The sequence below is a fragment of the Pseudorca crassidens genome, chromosome 12 (assembly GCF_039906515.1).
Source record: "Pseudorca crassidens isolate mPseCra1 chromosome 12, mPseCra1.hap1, whole genome shotgun sequence".
Lineage (NCBI taxonomy): Eukaryota > Metazoa > Chordata > Mammalia > Artiodactyla > Delphinidae > Pseudorca > Pseudorca crassidens.
Window position 1 is genome coordinate 76,872,030 of NC_090307.1, and position 21,295 is coordinate 76,893,324.

A 21,295-nucleotide genomic window follows, 5' to 3' on the forward strand; every position below is an offset into this window, starting at 1 on the left:
TCCTACTCAAACCATAAGCTGAAAGGTGAGGCTGGCACATACCATTCTGGATTGGCTGTCATTTCCTTTCTCCTTTTGTCAAGACATTTGAATCACAGGACAGGTTATGGATCATGGGATTATACCAACCCACAACTTGGGTGTTCTTATTGTTGCTTTTTAACTTCTTGCTTCCTGTCTTGAGGAAAATCAGATAGTCATATGCTCATTTCGCAGATAAGACTTGGAGACGTTCAGTGACTTTTCCAAGGTTGTATGGGGGCTAGACTTGGTTCCAGAAACCTGTAAAGTGCTATTTCAACTAAGCCATTCTGCCCCATAGAAATTTCCATTTCCTAAGCCTCATCTTCCTGCTCTGAATTCTGAGGCATCTGAGGTATAGGTCAGAAATCTGCAGCAATGTGGGTGAAGACAGGTCAACTGGGCTGATTCGTGGGGTGGGGGGAGAAGCCACTTTGAGGCTCCCACACTGGGGTCAAACTCTTTTCTGAGCAGAGATGAGCAGTGAAGGTCTGGGGGCGTGTGTGGGAAGGGGGCTGTGAAGTTACAGCTTCTTTGCACCGAGAGTGAGCGACAAGATTAGAACAAGTGTGTGGTAGGTAGGCTGTCACTGACTTCACTGTGTGATGTTGAGAAGTCCTGTCCCCCCCCCACCTCCCCTGGACTCTCCCCCTTTTCTGCTCTTACCATCCAATAACTTGACTTCGAAGCCTAAGGGTTCGCTACCCGCCCATCCCATCCGCCGCCGCGTTTTAGCGCTGTCCGCGGTGCTGATCGCCAATCTCCTGATTGCCGTTTCGACCAGCTAGGATCTCTGGTGCGCCCAATCTCTCCTCGCGGCCTCCTACCTCTCTTTCTCCAGGCACCTCACACTTAAATCACGGGTGGAAGGCAGGCTCGGTTCCCCTTGCGCCTGGAAGCTGCTGCCCCCTCCCTTGCTCACACCGGGTTTTGCAGCAGTGGCGGCAGCTGCCACTGATTCCGGCACTGGGGAAGCAATTGATACGTCTACTGCCAGCAGCGCGGAGTCGTCTACGCGGACGACAGAGAGAAACAGGAAGAGAGAGAGAAGGAGAGGAGAGAGAGAGAGAGATTGATTCACAGAGCAAAAACCTTCATCCATGTGGAGGGCAGTCTGAGGGAGCCACTGTGTCCACTGAGTGGTCTGAGTTTCCTCCTCTTCTGGCAGTGGTATTTCTTTTCATCATGGACCTGCATGATTTAGGGGTAGTTGGTGTGTGTGTGTGTGTGTGTGTGTGTGTGTGTGTGTGTGTGTGTGTGCGCGCGCGCGCAGTTGCTTCGATTTTATTTTGGGAAGAGTAGGAGAGTCAAATGAACAATTTTCTTTCAGGCATCTCCGCTGAGCTTTCAAACCAAGTCATCCGGAGTTAGCATTTTCCCACCCGGCAGGGAAGAGAGGAGTTGGCAAGAATTTGGCTCACCCATTCCCCCTGCAATCCTCTGGTGTCTCGGTAAGTGATATTCTTCTTAACTGTGCAAATGGGCTAGGGGTATTGGAATCCCAGTTGCGAGGAGATGTGTACATGAGCTTGTGGGATAGAGGGCTGGTGGGAGGGGAGGGATGTTGAGGAATGACCACGTTTGTTTGCCCACATTCTGCAGTGTTTGATCGCCTAAGCAACACCCCAAAGCCAAATGAGATTTCTGCTCACTGCCCAGGGTGAGGGTAAAATATGCTAATGTTTTAGGTAATGCGATCAAAATTGTGGCTTCTGCCCAATTTGTCTTCTCCCTTGCAGCAGAAGCTGTTGGAAGTAGCTGGCAGTTCTCTGAGTGAGTTAACCCTTTGTGGGGCTGGCCAGCCTGGCATGGGGGGGGATCACTGGGTGTTCTGATCTAGTGGGTGGGCACTTTGAGAAACGGTCACCTAAGGCTGAAGGGTTCACCCTTGCCTAGGGTAACCTAGGCATACCAAGTGAGTCTTGCATAGGACTGGGCTCAGAGAGTACCATCTTCCAGGGAGAGCTGAATAATTTAATTGTGGTGGTTTTTTCTTTTGCAAGCTTGGCTGTTATAAGCTTCCTGAAATGAGAGAACTGGGAGACATGAAAGGACCACATTTTGCTTGGAATGAGTGGTCAGGCAGGCCAGAGGGGAGCAGTCAGCTGTCTGCTGAGCAGACAATGTTTTATTTTCACAGGTGGTATAACCTGTAAGTGATTGTATAGAGGGTGCACCAGCCCAGGGGACTTTATCCTTGAGTCTGTCTCAGAGTAGGGAAAGAAGGGAACAGTGTTTGTTCAGATTCTGGGGAAGGGCTTCAGGCTCCAGGCTCCAGGCTCCAGCTTCAGATCTGTTCCAGGGCAGACCATACCCTGCTCTAGTTTCTTTATTCTGATGGAATAAGCCTCACCAACCTGTTAGTGAGTGGGAAGGGGAGGTCCCTTGTAACTGAATCCAAAGCTCACATTTAATTTTAAATGCCTTTGCTGCTAATCTGTGACCCATCAAAAGGGGATTTTCTTTGCTTCCTGCTTTGATTACATCTATCTTTCTGGAAATGAATGTCCTTATTTTTAGCATCTTCGCTATTATCTCATGAGCCACTTCAGTGTTCTGCACCCCCAAGGATTTCCTCTTTCAGTTCTTGGTCTTGGAGGTGGGAGGAATAAAATATCAGCCCCAGGGCTTCCCTGGTGGCACAGTGGTTGTGAGTCCGCTTGCCGATGCAGGGGACACGGGTTCGTGTCCCGGTCCGGGAAGATCCCACATGCCGTGGAGCGGCTGGGCCCGTGAGCCATGGCCGCTGAGCATGCGCGTCCGGAGCCTGTGCTCCGCAGTGGGAGAGGCCACAACAGTGAGAGGCCAACGTACTGCAAAAAAAAAAAAAAAAAATCAGCCCCAGAGACTGGCAAGTGTAAGCAGAGCCCACTCAGTCATTTTCTCCAGCCCCAGAGCCAAGTGGGGACACCAAAATCCCAGGGCATATGACTGCTCAGGAAAGATATGTGAGGCAGAGGGGGAGGGATGCTTGGTGGTTAGTACCAAAGATTTGGTCCTCAAAATCCTAGGCTTTCCTCGTCAGGTGACCTTGAGGAGGAAGTTGCCTTCGTTTCCTCCCTGGGAAGCCTAAGTGTGAAGGATGAATGTGGGGAAATTTGGTTCAAATCAGGAGCCACGGATCTGTCCATGGGCGATATTTAAAATATTGAACTTTCCATTAACTGGTCAGACTGGACCATGGCTGGGGCCCTGGAGTGGGGGATCTTAGGGGTCCCCTGCTGTGCTGAGTGTTAACTCTTTAATTGCTGGATTATGGGGAGGTTTAGGGGGACAGGGGAGTATCAAGGGAACCACAGGGGCCTCAGTGCAATATAACCATACAGTGCAGGGGTATTAATATATATATATAATACATTATAGAAGAATATTATATATTATATATTAGGATATGTAATATATATATCTAATATTCTAATATATAATATGTAGAATATATGGAGTATATAATATGTAGAATTTATATGTTTTTATATATCTATATATAGATAAGTATAGTTGACTTACAGTGCTGTGTGAGTTTCAGGTGTACAACAAAGTGATTCAGTTATACATATATATTATAACAACTGGTTCAGCCATGCAGTGCATGCCAGCCCTCCTGAGGTAGCTGGGACTGGGCTGTCCACACGTGGGTGTTTTTGAACATCTACTTGCTGCCTCCCAGCCTTACTTCCTTGGGGGTGGTTAAGATCCAAGAGGCTGCCCTCCCTCCTCCCTCATCACATTTGAATTGGTGCATTATGGTGCACCAGGGAAAGGGAAACAATCTTCTGGAAAGAGCCTTGGACTTGGATCAGGAGACCTGGGTTCCAGCCCCAGCTCTGCCCCCCCTTTCTGGGCCTCAGTTTCTCCATCTTTGCAATGAGGTAGTTGGTCTATGTGACCCCAAGGCCCCTTCCAGCTCTGAGGTTCTATGACTATGTGATGAGTGTGCATGTGTGTGCACACACTAACGGTTCTAGGAATGGTTAGCACTGTGTTTGGGAATTTATCCTATGTGTTGAGGAGGTTTTGTTTGGGTGAGTCAGGATGGGGATCAACCCTCCGAGAACTTTGCTAGTTCCTAGAATCCTATGCTCAGCTGGAGAGGGGTCTTCTTTGTTTATGGCTTCAGTTGCGTAGACACCCAGGTTTGGCAGCACTTGCAGTCCTTATAGAGATTTATCCCAGGGAGACACCAAGGACCCCTTTGAGAACCTCCACTCTGAAAAGATGCATATACCCTATAGCCCACCTGAGCACCTCAAGTTCGGAACGTCTGATCTAGTCTGACCCTTCACAGGCCCCAGAGAGGGAAAGCAACTTGCCCAAGACCACACAGTAAGTCGTTCACAGCAACATAAAAGACAAGGCATTATGCTTTCATTCCTGGCTCCAGCAGCCCCCACTCCCCCCACCCAGCCAGGGTGCAGGGGGAGGACTTTCAGCAGCTCCTCTCCATCCTGTGCTGGTAATCAGGAAGCATAACCGTGGAGACAAATGTGGACATTTCCTTTCTCGCTGGTGGGAGGGAGGCAGCGGCCAGAGATTCTGCAGTCCAGAGCGGTGGCCTGGGAAGTCAGTCTCCCCAGCTTGCTCTGCCTTTTCTCTTTTCTTGCTGCCTGTACACATCCTGGCTGCCTGTCTAAGGCTGTGGGTCTGGTTAGGGTGGTTTATTTGTAGGCTGTGGTATTTACTTTTATTTAACCCTCTCTTTCTTTCTCTCTCTCTCTGTGGGTCATAGAGAGTTTGTGACTTTCTAACAAAAACCACCATGACATATGGACCTGTCTTCTGTTCTTTATCGCCTTCAAGAGGGGAGCTGATCATGAATGCAGACAAATCGGAGTTGATGTAAAGGCGATGAGAAGCGAACAGCATGGTTTATTTCTGTTAAGCACTGTGGCTGTAACCTGGGATAAAAATAAATCTGGGACCCAGTAGTGGTGGGCTGGAGCCGATGAGCTTAAATTATTCAGCTGCCACCCAGGATGGAGATCCTTGATGTGCTGGGAGAGTGAAGGAGGCACCACAGAAATAGCCCCTTCTCCTTCCTGTTCCCCACCCCTGTCTGCTTCATTAACAGCCTTTTTAGCCTCCAGGGGCTGCAGTGTGGGTCCCTGGGAGCAGCCAGACCTGAGTTTGAATCCTGGCTCCAATGCTTCCTTGCTGTGTGACTTCAGGCAAGACCCTAAACCTCTCTCAGCCTCGTTTTCCTCAGGTGCAGTGTGGTGGTGAAGAGTGTGGGCTCTGGAAATAGATCTCTTGGGTTTAGATCCTGGTTCTAACACTTTATAGTTATGTCGTATCATCGCTCTGGGCTTCAGTTTCTCCATCTTTAAAGTAAGGATAGTAAAGGAACTGTGAGAATTTTGAGTTAATGTTTGCAGTGTGCTTAGTACTGAGCCTGGCAAGGAGTAAGTGTCCAACAAATGTGAGTGATGGAGATGCTGTTGGTGATGGTAACAGTGAAATCACCCCGACCAAAGTACGACTGGGCTAGGATAGAGGAAGGTGAATCCTTTGTGCCAGGCATACAGCTCTGGGACCCAGGAGAAAGAGGACGTGGCTTGGAGACAGTAGACTTCCAGTCCCACTATTCCGTATGTGGTCTTTGTGCAGTTGCTGAGGGTCCCCAGACCTCATTTTATTCACCCATGAAATGGGCATAATGACCTCCTTTCTTTAAGCCTGTGAGGCCCTGAGAAAACAGGGCAGTTGTGAGTGTGGTGGGTAGGCCCTGGAGGAAGGAGTTCAGGAGGAGAAGCCCTCCTGACTACTCTGAGTCTTTCGTTCCTCCAAATCCTTGGGAGGCTTTTGCTGAATCATCTCAACTCACCAGCTCGGAGCCCGAGGATTTTTCCTAGGAGACCTGAGCTTTCCCTCCCTTCCCTGCTATGGTGCTTTCCCTGCCACGATGCTCCTGCATACGGCTCCTGAGATGCTACAAGGCGAGATCCTTGCAGGCCAAGGCTGTGCCGTCTTCCTTTTTGGAGTCAGATTTAGCACACAGCAAATGCTCAGCAATGACTTACATGAATGAATGAATGAATGAAACCTGGATTGACTAGTGAACTGGTCAGTTTGGGGAGGTGCCTTTGGCCTATGGTCCAGCAAGAGAGCTGCATACAGTAGGTGCTGAGTTACTGTTTGTTGATTATGATGAGTCATTGGTGAAGAGTTTAAAAGAGCTTGGCTTTCATCTCAGATCTGCTACAGGCAAAGGACTGGCCTCTCTCTCCTCCTGTCAAGAGTGTTAATTGACATTTATTCATGTGTCATACATTTATGGAGTACTTACAGTATGCCTGGTACCATGGCGGGCATTGGCAAAAAATAGTGACAAAGACATAATCCCTTTGGGACTTAGATAAAGTAAGCAGCTGCCTACAAAATGTGATCTTTTGGGGGGCTGGTACAAAGAGGGCTTCCTTTGTCACCCTAAAGCACTCAGTTCACTGATATGTGAAATTCCATCATTAAAGTTTCATCCTTTGTCTTTAGGCTTTGCTCTTGGATAAAGATGCTTTTGGGTGGAATAATGCATCCAGCCTTATTAGTCATTTACACTTCAGTGAGGAGGAGTTGTAAAATCCTCTCTGAAAAGTGAGGGGAGTGCTTTTTTTTTTATTTTTTATTTTTGCGGTACGTGGGCCTCTCACTGTTGTGGCCTCTTCCGTTGCGGAGGACGTGCAGGCTCAGCGGCCATGGCTCACGGGCCCAGCCGCTCCGCGGCATGTGGGATCTTCCCGGACCGGGGCACGAACCCGTGTCCCCTGCATCGGCAGGTGGACTCCCAACCACTGCGCCACCAGGGAAGTCCGAGGGGAGTGCTTTTTGGGAATGGGGAGTGGAGTTTGCACATACTAAGCTTGAGGTTTCACCTGAGAGGGCAAAATGCAAAGACAAACACTGCTGGATTCACATTCTGCTGTAAAAAGCTCTCAATGCTCAAGACTGATTCGCCTGAATTGGGTGATTCATCTAACTCAGTGGTTCTCAGACTGTGGTCCTGGCCACCTCCCCGCCCCCCCTCCCCCCTCCCCCCTCCCCCCTCTCCTCCCCCTCCCCCCCCCCCCCCCCCCCCCCCCGCGGTATCGGCATCACCTGAGAACTTGTTAGAAAGGCAAATTCTTGGGTTATATTCTGGACCTGTCCCATCAGAAACTCTGAGTGCAGGGCCCTGGGATCTGTTTTCCTAAGCCTCCAGTGCTATAAAGGAGTTTTTGAAATGCAAAACACTTTTACAGGTGTTAGTTATAACAGTTCTGGGTGTGTTGTGAGCTTCAGAATTTTTGCCAAGGTCCCCCACCCTCATCATCCCCCGAGGGGCTGAGGTCTGTTGCCTCCTCAGCACACATCATTTACTTTTTGCTACTGGATCCCTCTGTTTCGCACGGGAGCACGAGCTGGACCTACCAGGTTTGACCCCATTCCCTGCTAACCTGAGTGCTCCAGAGGGCTGCTTCTTTCTCAGGCAGCACCCAGGGATTCAGGTTATAGGATGGCTCATTGTCAAGGCGTCAAGGGTCAGCCCTCCAGCCTGGCCAGGGAACAGACCTGGTTCCTCTTAGCCCAACACAGCTTCCCATTTGGGCCAGGGAAATGTGGGACACCACTGTGCAGTGCCGAGGCACCAGACTGTCATATGCAGTGTGTCACTGTGGTTTCTTCAAAGTAATTGTCTTGCCGTCATTACTTTTAATGACATATAATGCACACTTAAATGTCATTGCAATGGAGCTGTGTCAGACTCTGTCTTAGGAATCCAGCTAGTGAGCAAGATAACATGCCTCAAGAAGCTGGGGTTTTGCCCACCCCTCTGCAATTAATCAACAAGGGGAAATTCATCTGACAGCATCATTGTGGTGTTTGGTTTGTGAAGGATTTATTTGCAGAGTGGAAGAAAAAAAAATTTCTCCACATCTCTTAATATAATCTTCTAAGTTCATTCACCTGCCTTTTTCTTTCTTCTCTCTCTGTCTCTCTCTCTCTCTCCCTTCCTAACTTCCTTCCTCTCTCCCTCCCTCCCTCCCTCCCTTCCTTCCTTCCTCCCTTCCTTCCTTCCTTCTTTCCTTCCTCTCTCTCCCTTTCTCTCCTTTCTTTCCTCTTCTAATGCATCTACACCATGACAAGCGGCAACTTGTGAATGGAAGCAGCTTTTAGTAGAGAATAGATTTGGTAAGCAGGTTTGGTGCCAGCCATTGATGATGAGGCTGCATTCCGGGGCTGCTGAGAAGAGAGATGATTTCTTGAAGTTTGTTGGGAGGCCCTCCATGCGAGATGCTGCCAAAAGGCATCTGTGTGGTCCATTCTGCCCCATAGCCTGTGCCTGCCCCCATCCCCTCCCCCTCTACCTGTCAGTTTTTCCTCTGTCACCATAGCGCTGTGTCTCTAAGTCTGTCTCTGTCTTTCTCTCTCCGCTTTTCACACCCCCAACCCATCCCCTTCCCCATCTTTCCCATCCTTTAAAAATTCCCTTTCTTTCTTCCTGTGGTTCATCTTTCCTCCCCTTTTTCCCCCCCTCATCTGACCTCTCCTGTCTCCCTTCCACTGGCATTTTCTCCCAATCTTTTTATCTTCCTGTCCTAACCCCTGCCCTTCCCCATCCCTTCTTTAGTCTTGTCCATGCAGATATACCAAAGTGACTTGGGAAGGGAATGCATTTGTGAGTCCCAAGACCCCAAGTCAGGCCTCCAAGTAGGATGACCAGCTGTCCCAGTTAGCCTGGGACTGAGGGGATTCTTGGCAGGCAGGACTTTCTGTGTTCAAACTGGGAGAGACTCAGGCAGACCAGGACGAGGTGGTCATCTTACTGCGAAATCAAATGCTTGGGATTCTGTGGAGCTTTCAAAAGGCCAGAGATGTGGCTTTCTGGGCAAATTGCCGGCCCTTCTGCTCTGGGGAGGGACACAGTGGTCTCTGAAGCCCTTCCCAGCCGTGGTGTGCTCTGCATGGCTCTGGGGCCTGAAGACTACCTGGGCATGCAGAGGCCAGTTGTCAGTCAAGGGCACAGGGCTGACTCCTTCCTCCTTCCCTACTTCCTTCCCCCGACAAGACTGACCACCCAGTCAGTTAGTTATGCACTTTTAGTCATAAGAGGGGATCCAGTGAGAGACTGTAGGTGGTTCTATGGCAGAGATTCGCACACCTAAGCCTGTGTCAGAATCCCTTAGAGGGCTGTTAAAACAGAGTTTCTGATTCAGTGGGTGGGGCCCAAGAATTTGCATGTCTAACACATCACTCGCAGGTGATGTGGATTCTGCTGCTCCAGGAACCCCACTTTGAGAATCACTGCTTTCTGCAAACTCATTCCCTTTCATTTATTTGCTCCATCATTCATTCATTCTCAAATATTTATTGTATACTGCCATGTGCCAGGCACTGGGGACTCAGCAGTGAATGAGACAGAGTTCCCTATCTTCCTAGAGCTTGCAGTCTAGTGGGGAACAAAGGCAATAAACAAGGAAACACACAAATAAGATGGTTTTAGACCATGTTAAGTGCTATGAAGGAAATGGTATGACATGATCGAGAGTGATAAATGGTGGGGGAAGAGAGAGAATTTAGTTATTACAATTTAGTTATAAAAAGGATGGCCAGGGGAGATGGTAACATTTGGATTGAGAGCTGAGTTTCTAGAAGGAGCCAGCAGGATCCAGGCTGGAGGAACAGCAAGTGCAAAGGCAGAGACACCTGTGGTGTCTTGAGGGAATAGCAAGAAGGCCAGTGTAGTGGGATGAGGGGAAAGTGAGGGGGATGAGGTCGGAGGGCCCTGGGGACTGCAGGACCTGCCAGGGTAGGCAAGGAGTCTGGATTTTATTTCACTGGGAAGGGGGATTTAATCGGGAGAGTGACATGACCTAATTTACAATTTTGGTAATGATCACTTTGGTTTCTGAGTGGAGAAAGGACTGCAGGAGGTGGGGTGGAAGCCAGGAGACCGGTGATGGGGAGCAACGATGGCGCCTGGGCCAAGCGGTGGAAGAAAGACGGTGGTAAGATCCGGGGTGGGGGGCTTCGGCAGTAGCTCAGTCAGGTCAGATATGGGGGAGAGGGAGGAACCAGGGCCCACACCAGGGGATGGGACCCTTCTTGGCAGTGGTTCAGCGGTTGTGATTCTGGGGATGTGGAGAGGGGCCAGTGGGTTAAGAGGCAAGACCAACAGGGTGTTCAGAGGGAGGGGCCTTTCAGTGAGGTCTGCAAATTCCCTTCCCATCCGGTTAACGTGCACCATCCCCCCCTCCCCAGAGGAAAAGGCAGCGACAAAGCCTAAAACCAACAGAATGTGACAAAATGCTGGAAAAAGCAGACAGTTAAAATTGTGCCCTCAGCATCCTTCCTGGTGGGGCCCCAGCAGCTGGGGCTGTGAGCGCTTCCAGGTGGGTGCTCCAAGTCACAGAACACCTGGCTACCGGCAGGTGGCTGATTCCCATGGGGAGCTGGGAGCCCCAGGGTAAACATACAGGGTTCTGTAGGCTACTTCTCATGCTTTGGGGGAAGTTGGGTATCTCCCTCTCCCTCAGCTTCTGTCTTCACCCCGCTGCGTGTGCCATGAGCAAACCTCTGGGCTCTTTGTTCTTCAGCACCACCAGTTGGTTGGCTCAAGCCAGGGGCGTGTGTGTACCAGGCATTGGTAAAACCTGACTTGCTTGTGGGATAGCCCAGCAGTAAGGGCCCCGCAATGACAGCTAAGACTCCTTGGGTTCAAATCTGCACTTCATCCCTTTCTAACTGTACAGACTTGGCCAGTTACCAAAGCTCCCTGTACCTCAGGGTTTTTTTCCAACTATAAAATGGGGATGCTGTTAACGACAACATGTATTTTATAGGGTTCTCATAAGGATCAAATTGGTTCATATGGGCAGAGATCCCAGGACCCTGTCGTCACCATTGTTGTTATTTCATAGTAGCCGATACAAACTCGTTCTAAGATCTTTGGATCTGCCTAGTTCAGGAAGGCTCTTGGAGATGACTTGCTTATGCTAGTGGTTTCCAAACATGCATCTGGCCTGTTATAAAGTTCCCACTGGCCTTGATGAAAGAAGGAAAATTAGGCCTTTATAGATAGGCAAAATATTGCCAGCTAAATTTTCCTAGAACGGATTTTCCTTTAGTCTGACATTGTCTTTTCTGCTCATTTAATGTTAAAATATGTTCTTTAAAAATGAAACATTGGCAATAGTTGATGGTAGTTTCTTTCTTTAAAAAAATATTTTAGTGCCCTTCCTTGGAAAGTAACAACAACAGCAACAAAAGTTGACAACCCTAGAGAGGGCTCCCCTAAAATTTGGAAGAGAATTTTACTCACTTGAGAAATCCAAATGTCTGGGCGCTAATTTTGCCTAGCCATTAACTTCAGGGGTTATCAAATTTTACCGTATTCAAGAATCTCCTGGGGCTTCCCTGGTGGCGCAGAGGTTGAGAGTCCGCCTGCCGATGCAGGGGACACGGGTTCGTGCGCCCGTCCGGGAAGATCCCACATGCCGCGGAGCGGCTGGGCCCGTGAGCCATGGCCGCTGAGCCTGCGTGTCCAGAGCCTGTGCTCCGCAGTGGGAAGAGGCCACAACAGTGAGAGGCCCGCGTACCGCAAAAAAAAAAAAGAATCTCCTGGGGTACTTTTTTTAATTCTCAAGGCCCATCCTTAGAAATTGTGATTCAGAAGATTCGGGGTTGTACCCAGGAACCTGCAGGGTAAAGAGTTTCCTGACCGATTTGGTTGCAGCCGGTCCTTGGGTCATTCTGGGAGGAACGCTGCTCTTTCCCGTGGGTGAATCCTCTTCATCACTCCTAGGCCAATGGGCTTGAATGCCTCCATGGTGGTTGGCTCAGCACCTACAAAGTCATTCCACACATTGCTGGACAGGTCTGATCAGCATGATTGTCCTTCCTGGTGTTAACTTTGATCTGGCTCCTGTCGCTCCTGATCATTTTACCTTCTGGAGCCAAACTGAAGAAATAAAAATCCTAAGACAGAACATGATCTGTAAGAGTTAAGTGCACATTAGGAGGTGATTGCATGAAGCTATAAATCTGAGTTCGTTTTTGTTAGGGGGATAATTCAGAAAAGAATGTCTAGTCTTCTCTGCATTGAAGTTAGGGGTCACCTCAGTCAACATACAATCATTTTATTCATTCAACATACAATCATCACTATTCAGTTAATAGATATTTATTGACTATCTACTACCATGTAGGTCAGATGGCCCCAAATACAAGGTTGACCTTCAATTTCCACATTTTTCCAGTAAAATCAGTCCCTCCGGGCTTCCCTGGTGGCGCAGTGGTTGAGAGTCCGCCTGCCGATGCAGGGGACACGGGTTCATGCCCTGGTCCGGGAAGATCCCACATGCCGCGGAGCAGCTAGGCCCGTGAGCCATGGCCGCTGAGCCTGCGCGTCCGGAGCCTGTGCTCCGCAGCGGGAGAGGCCACAACAGTGAGAGGCCCGCGTACCGCAAAAAAAAAAAAAAAGCAGTCCCTCCTAACTTGCACAAAATGGTTAGCCAGACTTTAAAAAATAATCTGTTAGGAGCTGAAAGAAAGAAAACAAAACCTATTAGGGATGTAGATGAAATGGTCAAATGTCCATTTATAGTATTTGATTCATCAATCATATTATACAAACATACTTAAAATCACATATTATATAAAATAATTAATCCATAAAAACTATTTTTTCTGCCACCGACACATATTTTAAAAATAATCAACAGGACTTTGCTGGTGGCGCAGTGGTTGAGAGTCCGCCTGCCGATGCAGGGGACACGGGTTCGTGCCCTGGTCCGGGAGGATCCCACATGCCGCGGAGCGGCTGGGCCCGTGAGCCATGGCTGCTGCGCGTCTGGAGCCTGTGCTCTGCAACGGGAGAGGCCACGGCAGTGAGAGGCCCGCATACCGCAAAAAAAAAGAAAAAAAATCAACAAAGCAGAAAAATGAGGAAAGTTTTATAACTTTAATAAAAGTCATCTACTGCAAAAACCTTTTGTTGAAGAATAGGAAAAGGAAGAGATACCATTTGGAGCCTGATGGATGAAAAGTTTAGAAAGAATTTACGTAAACTATTCCATTATTCAAAAAAGTAAATTGAGAGAGATAATGAGAGACACTTGACAGTGTAAAAAAATATTTTAAGGACCTGGATAGAAGGTGGATTTCTGTTTTCTGAGGGATATTTGGTTGGGGGATCCTTATCTTCTATCTGGTCTTTAGTAGTATTTGTCAGGCACTGTGTTCACTGTTGGGATATAGTAGAAAACAATTTAGAGTTGGTACCTTCCCTCAAGGAGGTAGACATAAATCAGTCATGATACAAATGGATGTATAATTAGAACCTGAGGCAAGAGTTCTAAAGAGAGGAACACAGGTCTGTGAGAGCATGTGACAAAGAAATCTGATGTAATCTGGGAGGGCTTCCCTGAGGAAGTGACATTTGACCTGGGAGCTGAAGGATGAATAGGAGTTAACCAAGTAAAAAGAGGAGAAAAGAACATTCATGGCAGTGAGAACAGCATGTGCCAAGGCCCTGAGGTGGTGGTATTCCAGGATCAAAGAAGGCCAGCATGGCTGGAGCACAGGTTTGGGGGGAGCACAGTGTGAGATGAGGTTGATAGTACCTGCAGGGCCATGGTATGGCAACTTGTCTTTATCCCAAGAACAATGCAGTTTCACAAGCAAAAGGATGACCTGATCTGATCTGTTTTGAAAAGGGCTCCCTAGTTGCAGCACAGGATTCACAATCAGGGGAGGAAATACTCTAAACTGACCCAGAAGGAGTTTCATGTATTGGCCAATCCCCCTGCACCCCACCCTCTTTACAGCACTGACTCCCTAGAAAGGAGGAGGACAGTGGGACCCCAACCAGGGAGAGATTATGTTCTGCAATTAACCATGGTGTGGGGTCCCTTCTTGAAAATGAGGGTGGTGAGAGTGGAGGGAGGAGGTAGGGATAGTTGCCAGTCTGCCTAGGTTTGAATCCCAGCTCTGCTGCTGTGACTGAGCAAGTTACTAAATCTCCCTGTACCTCAGTTTCCTCATCTGGAAAATGTGGATGACAATAACATCTACCTTCTGGGGTTGTCTTGGGAATTTAACAAGTCAATATATATAGTCTCTGCTTGGAACAGGCATGAGAGGTGCTCAATAAACATTAGTTATTTTTATTTTGATGGTGGTGATGATGATGATGATGAAATCTCAGAGCTCAGCATTCTAAAGAGGGTACTCTTAATCCTTTCCACTCTCTGCCCACTACCTCACTTCCTTTTGGACTTTACTTAAACATCACCTTCACAGTGAGGCCTTTTCGGATCATCTTATTTAAAATTGCACCCCCCTCCAGAATTCTACTTCTTCCTTCTTTATTTTGTTTTTCTCCCTAGCACTTAGCACCATGTGACACATGATTTTACTTATTTATTTCATTTGTTGTCTATCTCCCCTCACTAGAATGTCAGTTCCACCAGCGCAGGAGGATTTGAGTGTTTTATTTATGACAGTAAGCTCAATACACTGTATCGCACAGTGTCGGCACACAGTAAGTGCTCAATAAGTAGTATTTGTTAGATAAATGAGCACTGACAGTGTCAAGCTAATGCTCCTTGCTCTTGTTCGAAACCTGACCCACTCCCCAGGCTGCTGTAACTCATCCTGTGGTTCATTAAACAGCAAAAACAGTAAAAGAAAAAACAATCCCCATATCTTGAAAGGGGTGGGGGACAGTCAGGGAAGGTGTTGAGCCACCAGAGATTTTGGTGATGGGGAAGAAGGTGAAGGTCTTTTATAAAACCAGCTCAGCAGCCTGAGCTTTGTAACCTGATTAGTCGTATTAAGCCTTTGTCGACATCGACATTACCTCAGCCCTGGCTGTGGCAATTGGTGGAGCAGCAGACTTATTCAATATTTAAGAAGACCTGCATTGCAGGAGAAGGGTTTGGGCCATGCGTGGAAGAACAAGCAGCAAATGCTCAGTGACAGTCTCTTAAGTGGTGGATTATTTTTAAAAGGAGAGAAATAAGAGAAGAAAAAGCCCAAAGTATTCAGCCTCGCCCCTGGCCTTCCTTGGTTTCTGGTAACATATGCTCTGACCCAGAACAAAGAGAATGCTGTTGGCAGAAGGGAAACCATGGACCAGGAAATTTGGTCTCCTGGGTTCCGTTTTTCTAGCACTGCACACAGGGGTGGTCCCCAGAGTGTGTGTGGCCCCTAGACCAGCAGCATAACATCACCTGGAACTTAGAAATGCAACTTTTGGGGCTCTGTCCCAGGCTTCCTGAATCAGAAACTCTGGGGCTGGGAAGTGGGCATCGGTCTCCTTTCCTGAGCCCTCCAGGTGACTCTGACGTACATTCAAGTTGAAGGTGCTCTGGCTGGAGGAAAGGGAGGCTGGAGAAAAGGGAGGCTGGAGAGAGTGTGGATCGGGGCACATGGTTCTAAGCTAGTGGTTCTCAGCCCCAGCTGCACATTATAATCACCAGGTGGACTTTCAGAAAGTATGATGTAGGTACCCACCATGAGCATCTTCTTTAGTTGGTTTGGTTGGGGTTCTGGAATTAGCATTATTAATTCCTCTCGTCCCCCACCATGATTCTAGGGTGCAGCCAGGGATGTGACACTTTGTTCTAAGGCAGTCCCTCTGTTTACCACTGATGTGCCTTTGGTGAGTCATCTTAACCTTATGTGCCCTCATTTTTGGCATCTTTAAAGTGGGCCCTAAAACTCCTATCTTACGTGACTTGCAAGGAAATGGTGATGCTTAAGAGGGATGCTATTGTGAAATCTTTGCAGTGTGTTAAAGTGCTATGCAGATAGGAGAGTTGATGAGGGTCTCCCGGGTTCTGTCAGTGCCTTTTGACAGTTCTTGACCACTTCTTTCTGGTTGCCCCATCAGCCCCCCTCATCATCTTGGGGATCTAGGGCCACAGAATGCTCACCCCCCGAGCTTTCTAAAAGATCACTGAAGCTCCTCAGTATGGAGATTACTGTACCTGGGAGAGGAAGGGGCAGCACAAGGTGCAGAAGGCAGAAAAAACAAAAGGACATGAGTATAAGTTCAAACCTTACAGGCTATGGTTGGCAATGAGGACTTTGTATTAGAATTATCATTACTCTGGATTGAGAGCTGCCAGTTACTGAGCATTTAATGTAGGCCAGCACCATGCTGGGAGCACTACGTGTCTGGTTTCAACCAGTTCTTCCATCGGTCCTGAGTAGAAGGTACAATGATAAGCCCTATTTTCTGGACAGGAAAGCGAGGGGCCAAGGTCCCAGGCTAGCAAGGGATAGAGCCAGGACCAGCCCTAGTGAAGTGTCTAGATTTAAATACTTCATATCCAATGAGTCCCTAAACTGAACACAGGTTGGTTTCCTAGGAGAGGTGATTATTGAGGAGAGGTTCTGAAGCACCAGATGAAATGACAGTGGTAGGAGTTGAACATCACCTTCTTTCCCCTTGCCTCTAAATCCAGACCCTTAACACAATGCCTCCTGCTGGCTTCAGTTCTAAGTCACAAGAGCTTGGTTTTTCACTCAGGGTTTCTCTGTCCCCAGGTCCCATGAAGCCTTCTTGGGGACACTGTCGTTTCCTTTCTTGATTTTCCTTGCAGCTTGGCCATGCAAAAACCAGACCCAAAACTCAGAAATAACTGCAAAGCTTTAACTCCTCTTTTAGAGAGAAATCACCTTCAAGTTTGCCTTGCTTTCCTGAAGAAGGAGCTGGAAATCAGGGCCAAGGGGACTCAATCCTCACTTGTCCTCAGCTTTGAAAGATGAGGACCATCCTACTCCCTCAAATCAGCCCTCATCAGTGACTCATTTTATTGCAGAAACTGAGCTGGCAGCCTGGCTGGAGAGGAACCATTTGCAACTACCCCTGGCTCACTGCAAACCTTCCGCCTCTGAGCATGCTCTGCAGAGGCTAGAGATTGAAAATATACTTACCAACCCATTTGCTCCCAGCCCTGGTTTGTTATCTGATTAGGCTCCAGAAGGACTGTGTACTAGATGATTCCTGCAAGTTTTCCATCCCCAGTGAATCCCCAAGTCAATTTGTTCACTCCTGGCTGGTTTCTATTCTTCTGCTTCACCTCATTCTGCCCCAGAATGGTGATGGTGTAGGAATGGGGTTTGAAATGCACCTTTGGTTTTGCATGGGAGAAACTGGCCAGGAAACAAGCCATAATGACAGTACTTTGTATCTCCTTGGCAGTTTTCCTCCCTAATTACCTCTTTGCATCAATTATCTTATTATCTGCCCTTTGCCTCTACCACACTTGAAAAATACAATAGAAAACAGACCAAACTACTAAGCATTTGTCCCACTTAATAGTCCTTATTGTAAGAGGAAAAGTGGAAATGTAGGAGTGCTTGCTGATTAGTCTAGTATTTTATATATATTTACATATAATACATATGTATGTATATATGATGTATAACATCATTACATATTATGTATATATTATTTATTTTATATATACAAATAACTTGTATATATGTATGTATGTGTATGTATATATCAATATATACATATCTATACATATATAGGGGGAGAGAGAGAGAGTTGATGATCATTATCTGTAGTAGTTATGTTCTGTGAAGCACCATGATCACTGAATTAGCAAATACTCAACCATTGCTCCCAGGGGAAATACAGGGTTAGGTTCCTGCAAGCTTCTGGTCACACTGCATCAACCAGTCCATACATATCCATGTTTTATGTGTTTCTGTAAAAAAAACCTTATGTAATACTGATGGCAAACCTAACTCAAACTAATTCAAGTGATACAAAGGGACATCTACTGGCCAATGTAATCAAAGAGTCCAAATCACAGCTGAGGCGTGACTGGATCCCGTGGCTCTAGGACTGAGTTCTAACCATCTCTTAATTCTGCTTTCCTTTGGGGTAGCCTCACTAGCAGGCAGGCTTTCTCCACCTGGTCGAACCTCACCAAGTCCAAGTTTGTATTTTCCCATCTTCAGCCCAGTAAGGAAAAAAACAGAGAATCTCCCTCCTAAGATGTTCCAACAAAAGTTGCAGAATTGAGTCTAATTGTCTTGTATTGGGTAACTAAAACAACTTTGAACCAGAAGAGGGGAATATGCTGATTGCCCATACCAGGGTCACGTGACTGCCCCATAGCTGGTAGTTGAGGTCAGCTCCATCAGAACCCCATGGATAAGATAGGAAAAGGATGGTTCACTAAAAGAAAATTGGAGCATTGATAACAGAAGTTCCATTCCTCCATGGAATTTTCAGTCTTGTGGATGATGATTTCTGTGAACTGTGAGAGGCTAAGCCCTGAGTTTCTGAATTCCAAGTACATTAAAATTTCAGAGAAGAGAGGGCTCAGGTGACTGTAGAAGGCATTATGGGACGGTGAGGGTTGAACTGGGATTTGAGGTGTTAAGTGGAGGAGCAGGAACATTTCAGGGGATGAAAAAGGCTTCTCAACACCGTACCATCCTGGTAGCTTCTGCTGCATGAACCTCAGGGAGAAAAGTGTGAGTCACATCATAAGAGGATGGTGGATCCCAACTTTTAGGAAGTGCATCAATTACTGGTTTCATTCCTACACACACACACAGAGAGAGAGAGAGAGAGAGAGAGAGAGAGAGAGAGAGACACACTTCCATATATTTACTAAAACGGGGAGTAAAGTACATGTGCCGCTGTCTATGGTCTTGAACCATAGCTTTGGCCAAATCTCTGCTGACATCTCCCCAACTTTTCTGAGGAATGAGGGCTTCTAGTTTGTTGCTGCTGTTGTTTTCTGTCTCCATGAAAAATATGTGCTGTTGACACTGCCTGTGTCAGTCAGGATCCCAGCAGGAAACAGATGGCAATTCAAACTGTAATTTGAGGACAGTTTTTAAGAGGAAAAAGCATGAGCAGGATTAAGGAAAACCAGCCATGGTTAGTGAAGTACCCTGGGGCTAAGAATAATGGGGAGCTGTTACCACCCCTAGTTCTGAAGGGGGAGATAAATAGAATTACCAGAATCATGTGAGAGCTGGAGATGTAGTTATAGGCCAGGGCCTTCTGACCAGAGATGTGACCTTTGTCAAGGGAGGCAGCCCTTGACTGCCCATGACAACACTGCAGAAAGGGAGCCCTGACCTCACTCTCCTACCTCCATCCAGTCTCCCCTAGTGCTCTCCATGAGAAAAATCAGAATGGAAGCCAGAGGACAAGGGAGTTGTTTGAAGTCATATATACAAGTCAGCCTTCCACAGAGTAGAAAAGCGTGGGTAGTAGATGTGGAGGGGCAAGCAGAAGACATGGCACACTACCAGTATCAGTTAGCTATTGCTGCAAAACAAATTAGTCCCAAAGTTAGTGGATTAACACACAACCATTTATTTACTTGTAATTCTGCAATTTGGGCTAGAATCAGTTTGGTGGTACTTCTGTAGGTCTTGCCTGGGGTCACTCATATGGCTACAGTCATCTGGAGGCTTGATAGCTATATAGTACAAGATGGTCTCACTCACCTATCTGTTGATTATCTGGGCTCTTAGCTGGGAGCCTTAGTTTTCTTCCATGTAAGTGGACTGGATTTCTAACATGGTGGTAGGAACACTCCAGAGGGTAAGTCCCAATAGGCAAGCACTTATCAAGCCTCTGTTTGTGTCATATTTATTGACTTCCCATTGGTGAAAGAAAGTCACATGCTAAACCCGGAGTTAATGTGGGAGGGGCTACACAATGTGGAGGCATGTTCATTGAGGACATCATTCCAACAGGCTACCGTGCTGCCGCAGTACAGATAGAATCATTGCCAGTATTTTACATTTTTGCTGCTGACTTCATATCCTTTTGCCAGCTCATGCAAGTTCCTACTAAAAAAATGATTCTGGAAAGTGGATGTTGAGAGGGTGTGTGTGTCCATGTCTGCCCCAGTGCAATATAGATATTTCACTTACTAGAGTGAGAAGAGAAACTAGACCAGCTTCAGATGTAGTTTTGATATAATGTCTCTTGAGAAGGTCTTAAATCAGGGAATAGACGGTGGCTTATCTGGTGTAGCTTAAGGTAGGGTGTATGTGTGTGTGGTGTAATACATGTATGGTGTATGTATATCTCTGACATCTGGAATTTGAATACTGGCTCATTGTTTGTGACTTTGGGCTAATACCTAACCTCTCTCTGCTTCAGTTTCTTGGTATAAAATGGGGCTAATGATTGAGCTGAGGATTAAGTTAGGTAATACTGTGTTAAGTACCAACATGTGGAAAGCACTTAGCACTGTGCCTGAAACAGGATGAAGGTTCTATATTTATTAAGGGTTCAGTGAAGAAGGATGGGGAGGAGGAAGAAGACGGTAGGGGGTGATTTAAAGTCAATCAGGACTGTGTTTAAAGAAACCCTACTTCTTACTGGTTCTGATTCAGTCTTGGGGAAAGCCAGTGAACCTTTATAAACATCAATTTTTCTATCTGTAAAACGGACTCAGTGGTGTCTCTTTGCAAGTGTTGTATGAGCCCATGTATGTAAATCACTTAGTGTGGTGCCTGGCACACAGTAGATGGTAAATACCATTAGAGCTGTTATTCTCAGCCTTTATATCCTGGAGATGTGACAAGGGTAACGTACTTCTCTCTATTTAATTCTAACCATGTACCAGACACTCTTCTAAGCACTTTACAAGTATTAACTCATTTAATCCTTTAACATCTCTATGAAGTAGATACTATTATCACTATTATTATGAAGTTTTTCATACGAGGAAACTGAGGCACAGAGAGGTTTAGTAATTGTCCTAACATCCTACGGCTAGAAAGAGGCAGAGCTGTAATTTGAACTCTGGCCGCTCAGCACTTTTCAGCCTCTGCACTCCCCTGCCTCCAGTGATGAGGGACATAGCGCCCACCTGCCTGGTCATTGTGAAGACCGAGGGCTTTGTAAATTGCAGAGTGCTCCATCCATACTTAATGTTCTGATGGCTGCTTTCATGGGGACATAGGGAGAGGAACAGGAACTTTGAGGTTCATTCATGTTCTCCAGCCAGCACTGACCAAGATTCATTTTTCTGCTGCTTTCCCCCACCTGGTGTCAGGAGGGCCTGGGCGGGAGAGAGGAAGGGATGGAGCCCAGTCTTCAAGATTTATTATTCATGGGAACTTCCTGATGTGGTCTCAGATTTCTTAGAATCCACATCCCAGGAAAGTAGCCATGGCTGGACTGTATGAGGCAAGAAGTATCCTTCCTGGCCAGAGACCCTGTAACCTATGTTATTTTGGAGGGTGGGGTTCTGCAAGAGCCCCTGGGTGACACCTAGTGAGGGTCTACCTTGCACCA

The 21,295-nt window shown here is 47.1% G+C and overlaps 1 protein-coding gene across 7 annotated transcripts in view; it reads left to right on the plus strand.

The window, feature by feature from the left end:
* The first annotated feature begins 688 nt into the window (after window positions 1–688).
* The window catches only part of RPH3A (rabphilin 3A), a 98,370-nt gene continuing 77,763 nt past the window's right edge, over window positions 689–21,295 (plus strand). For 2 of the 7 annotated variants that reach the window (XM_067700647.1, XM_067700651.1), the window contains exons 1-2: window positions 824–1,191; window positions 1,352–1,472. Coding sequence is in view for 2 of the 7 variants with exons in the window: in XM_067700645.1 (XP_067556746.1) it covers window positions 9,966–10,001 (36 nt within the window). In the remaining 5 variants the exon portion in view is untranslated. The other 5 variants (XM_067700645.1, XM_067700646.1, XM_067700648.1 and 2 more) reach the window with 4 other exon arrangements.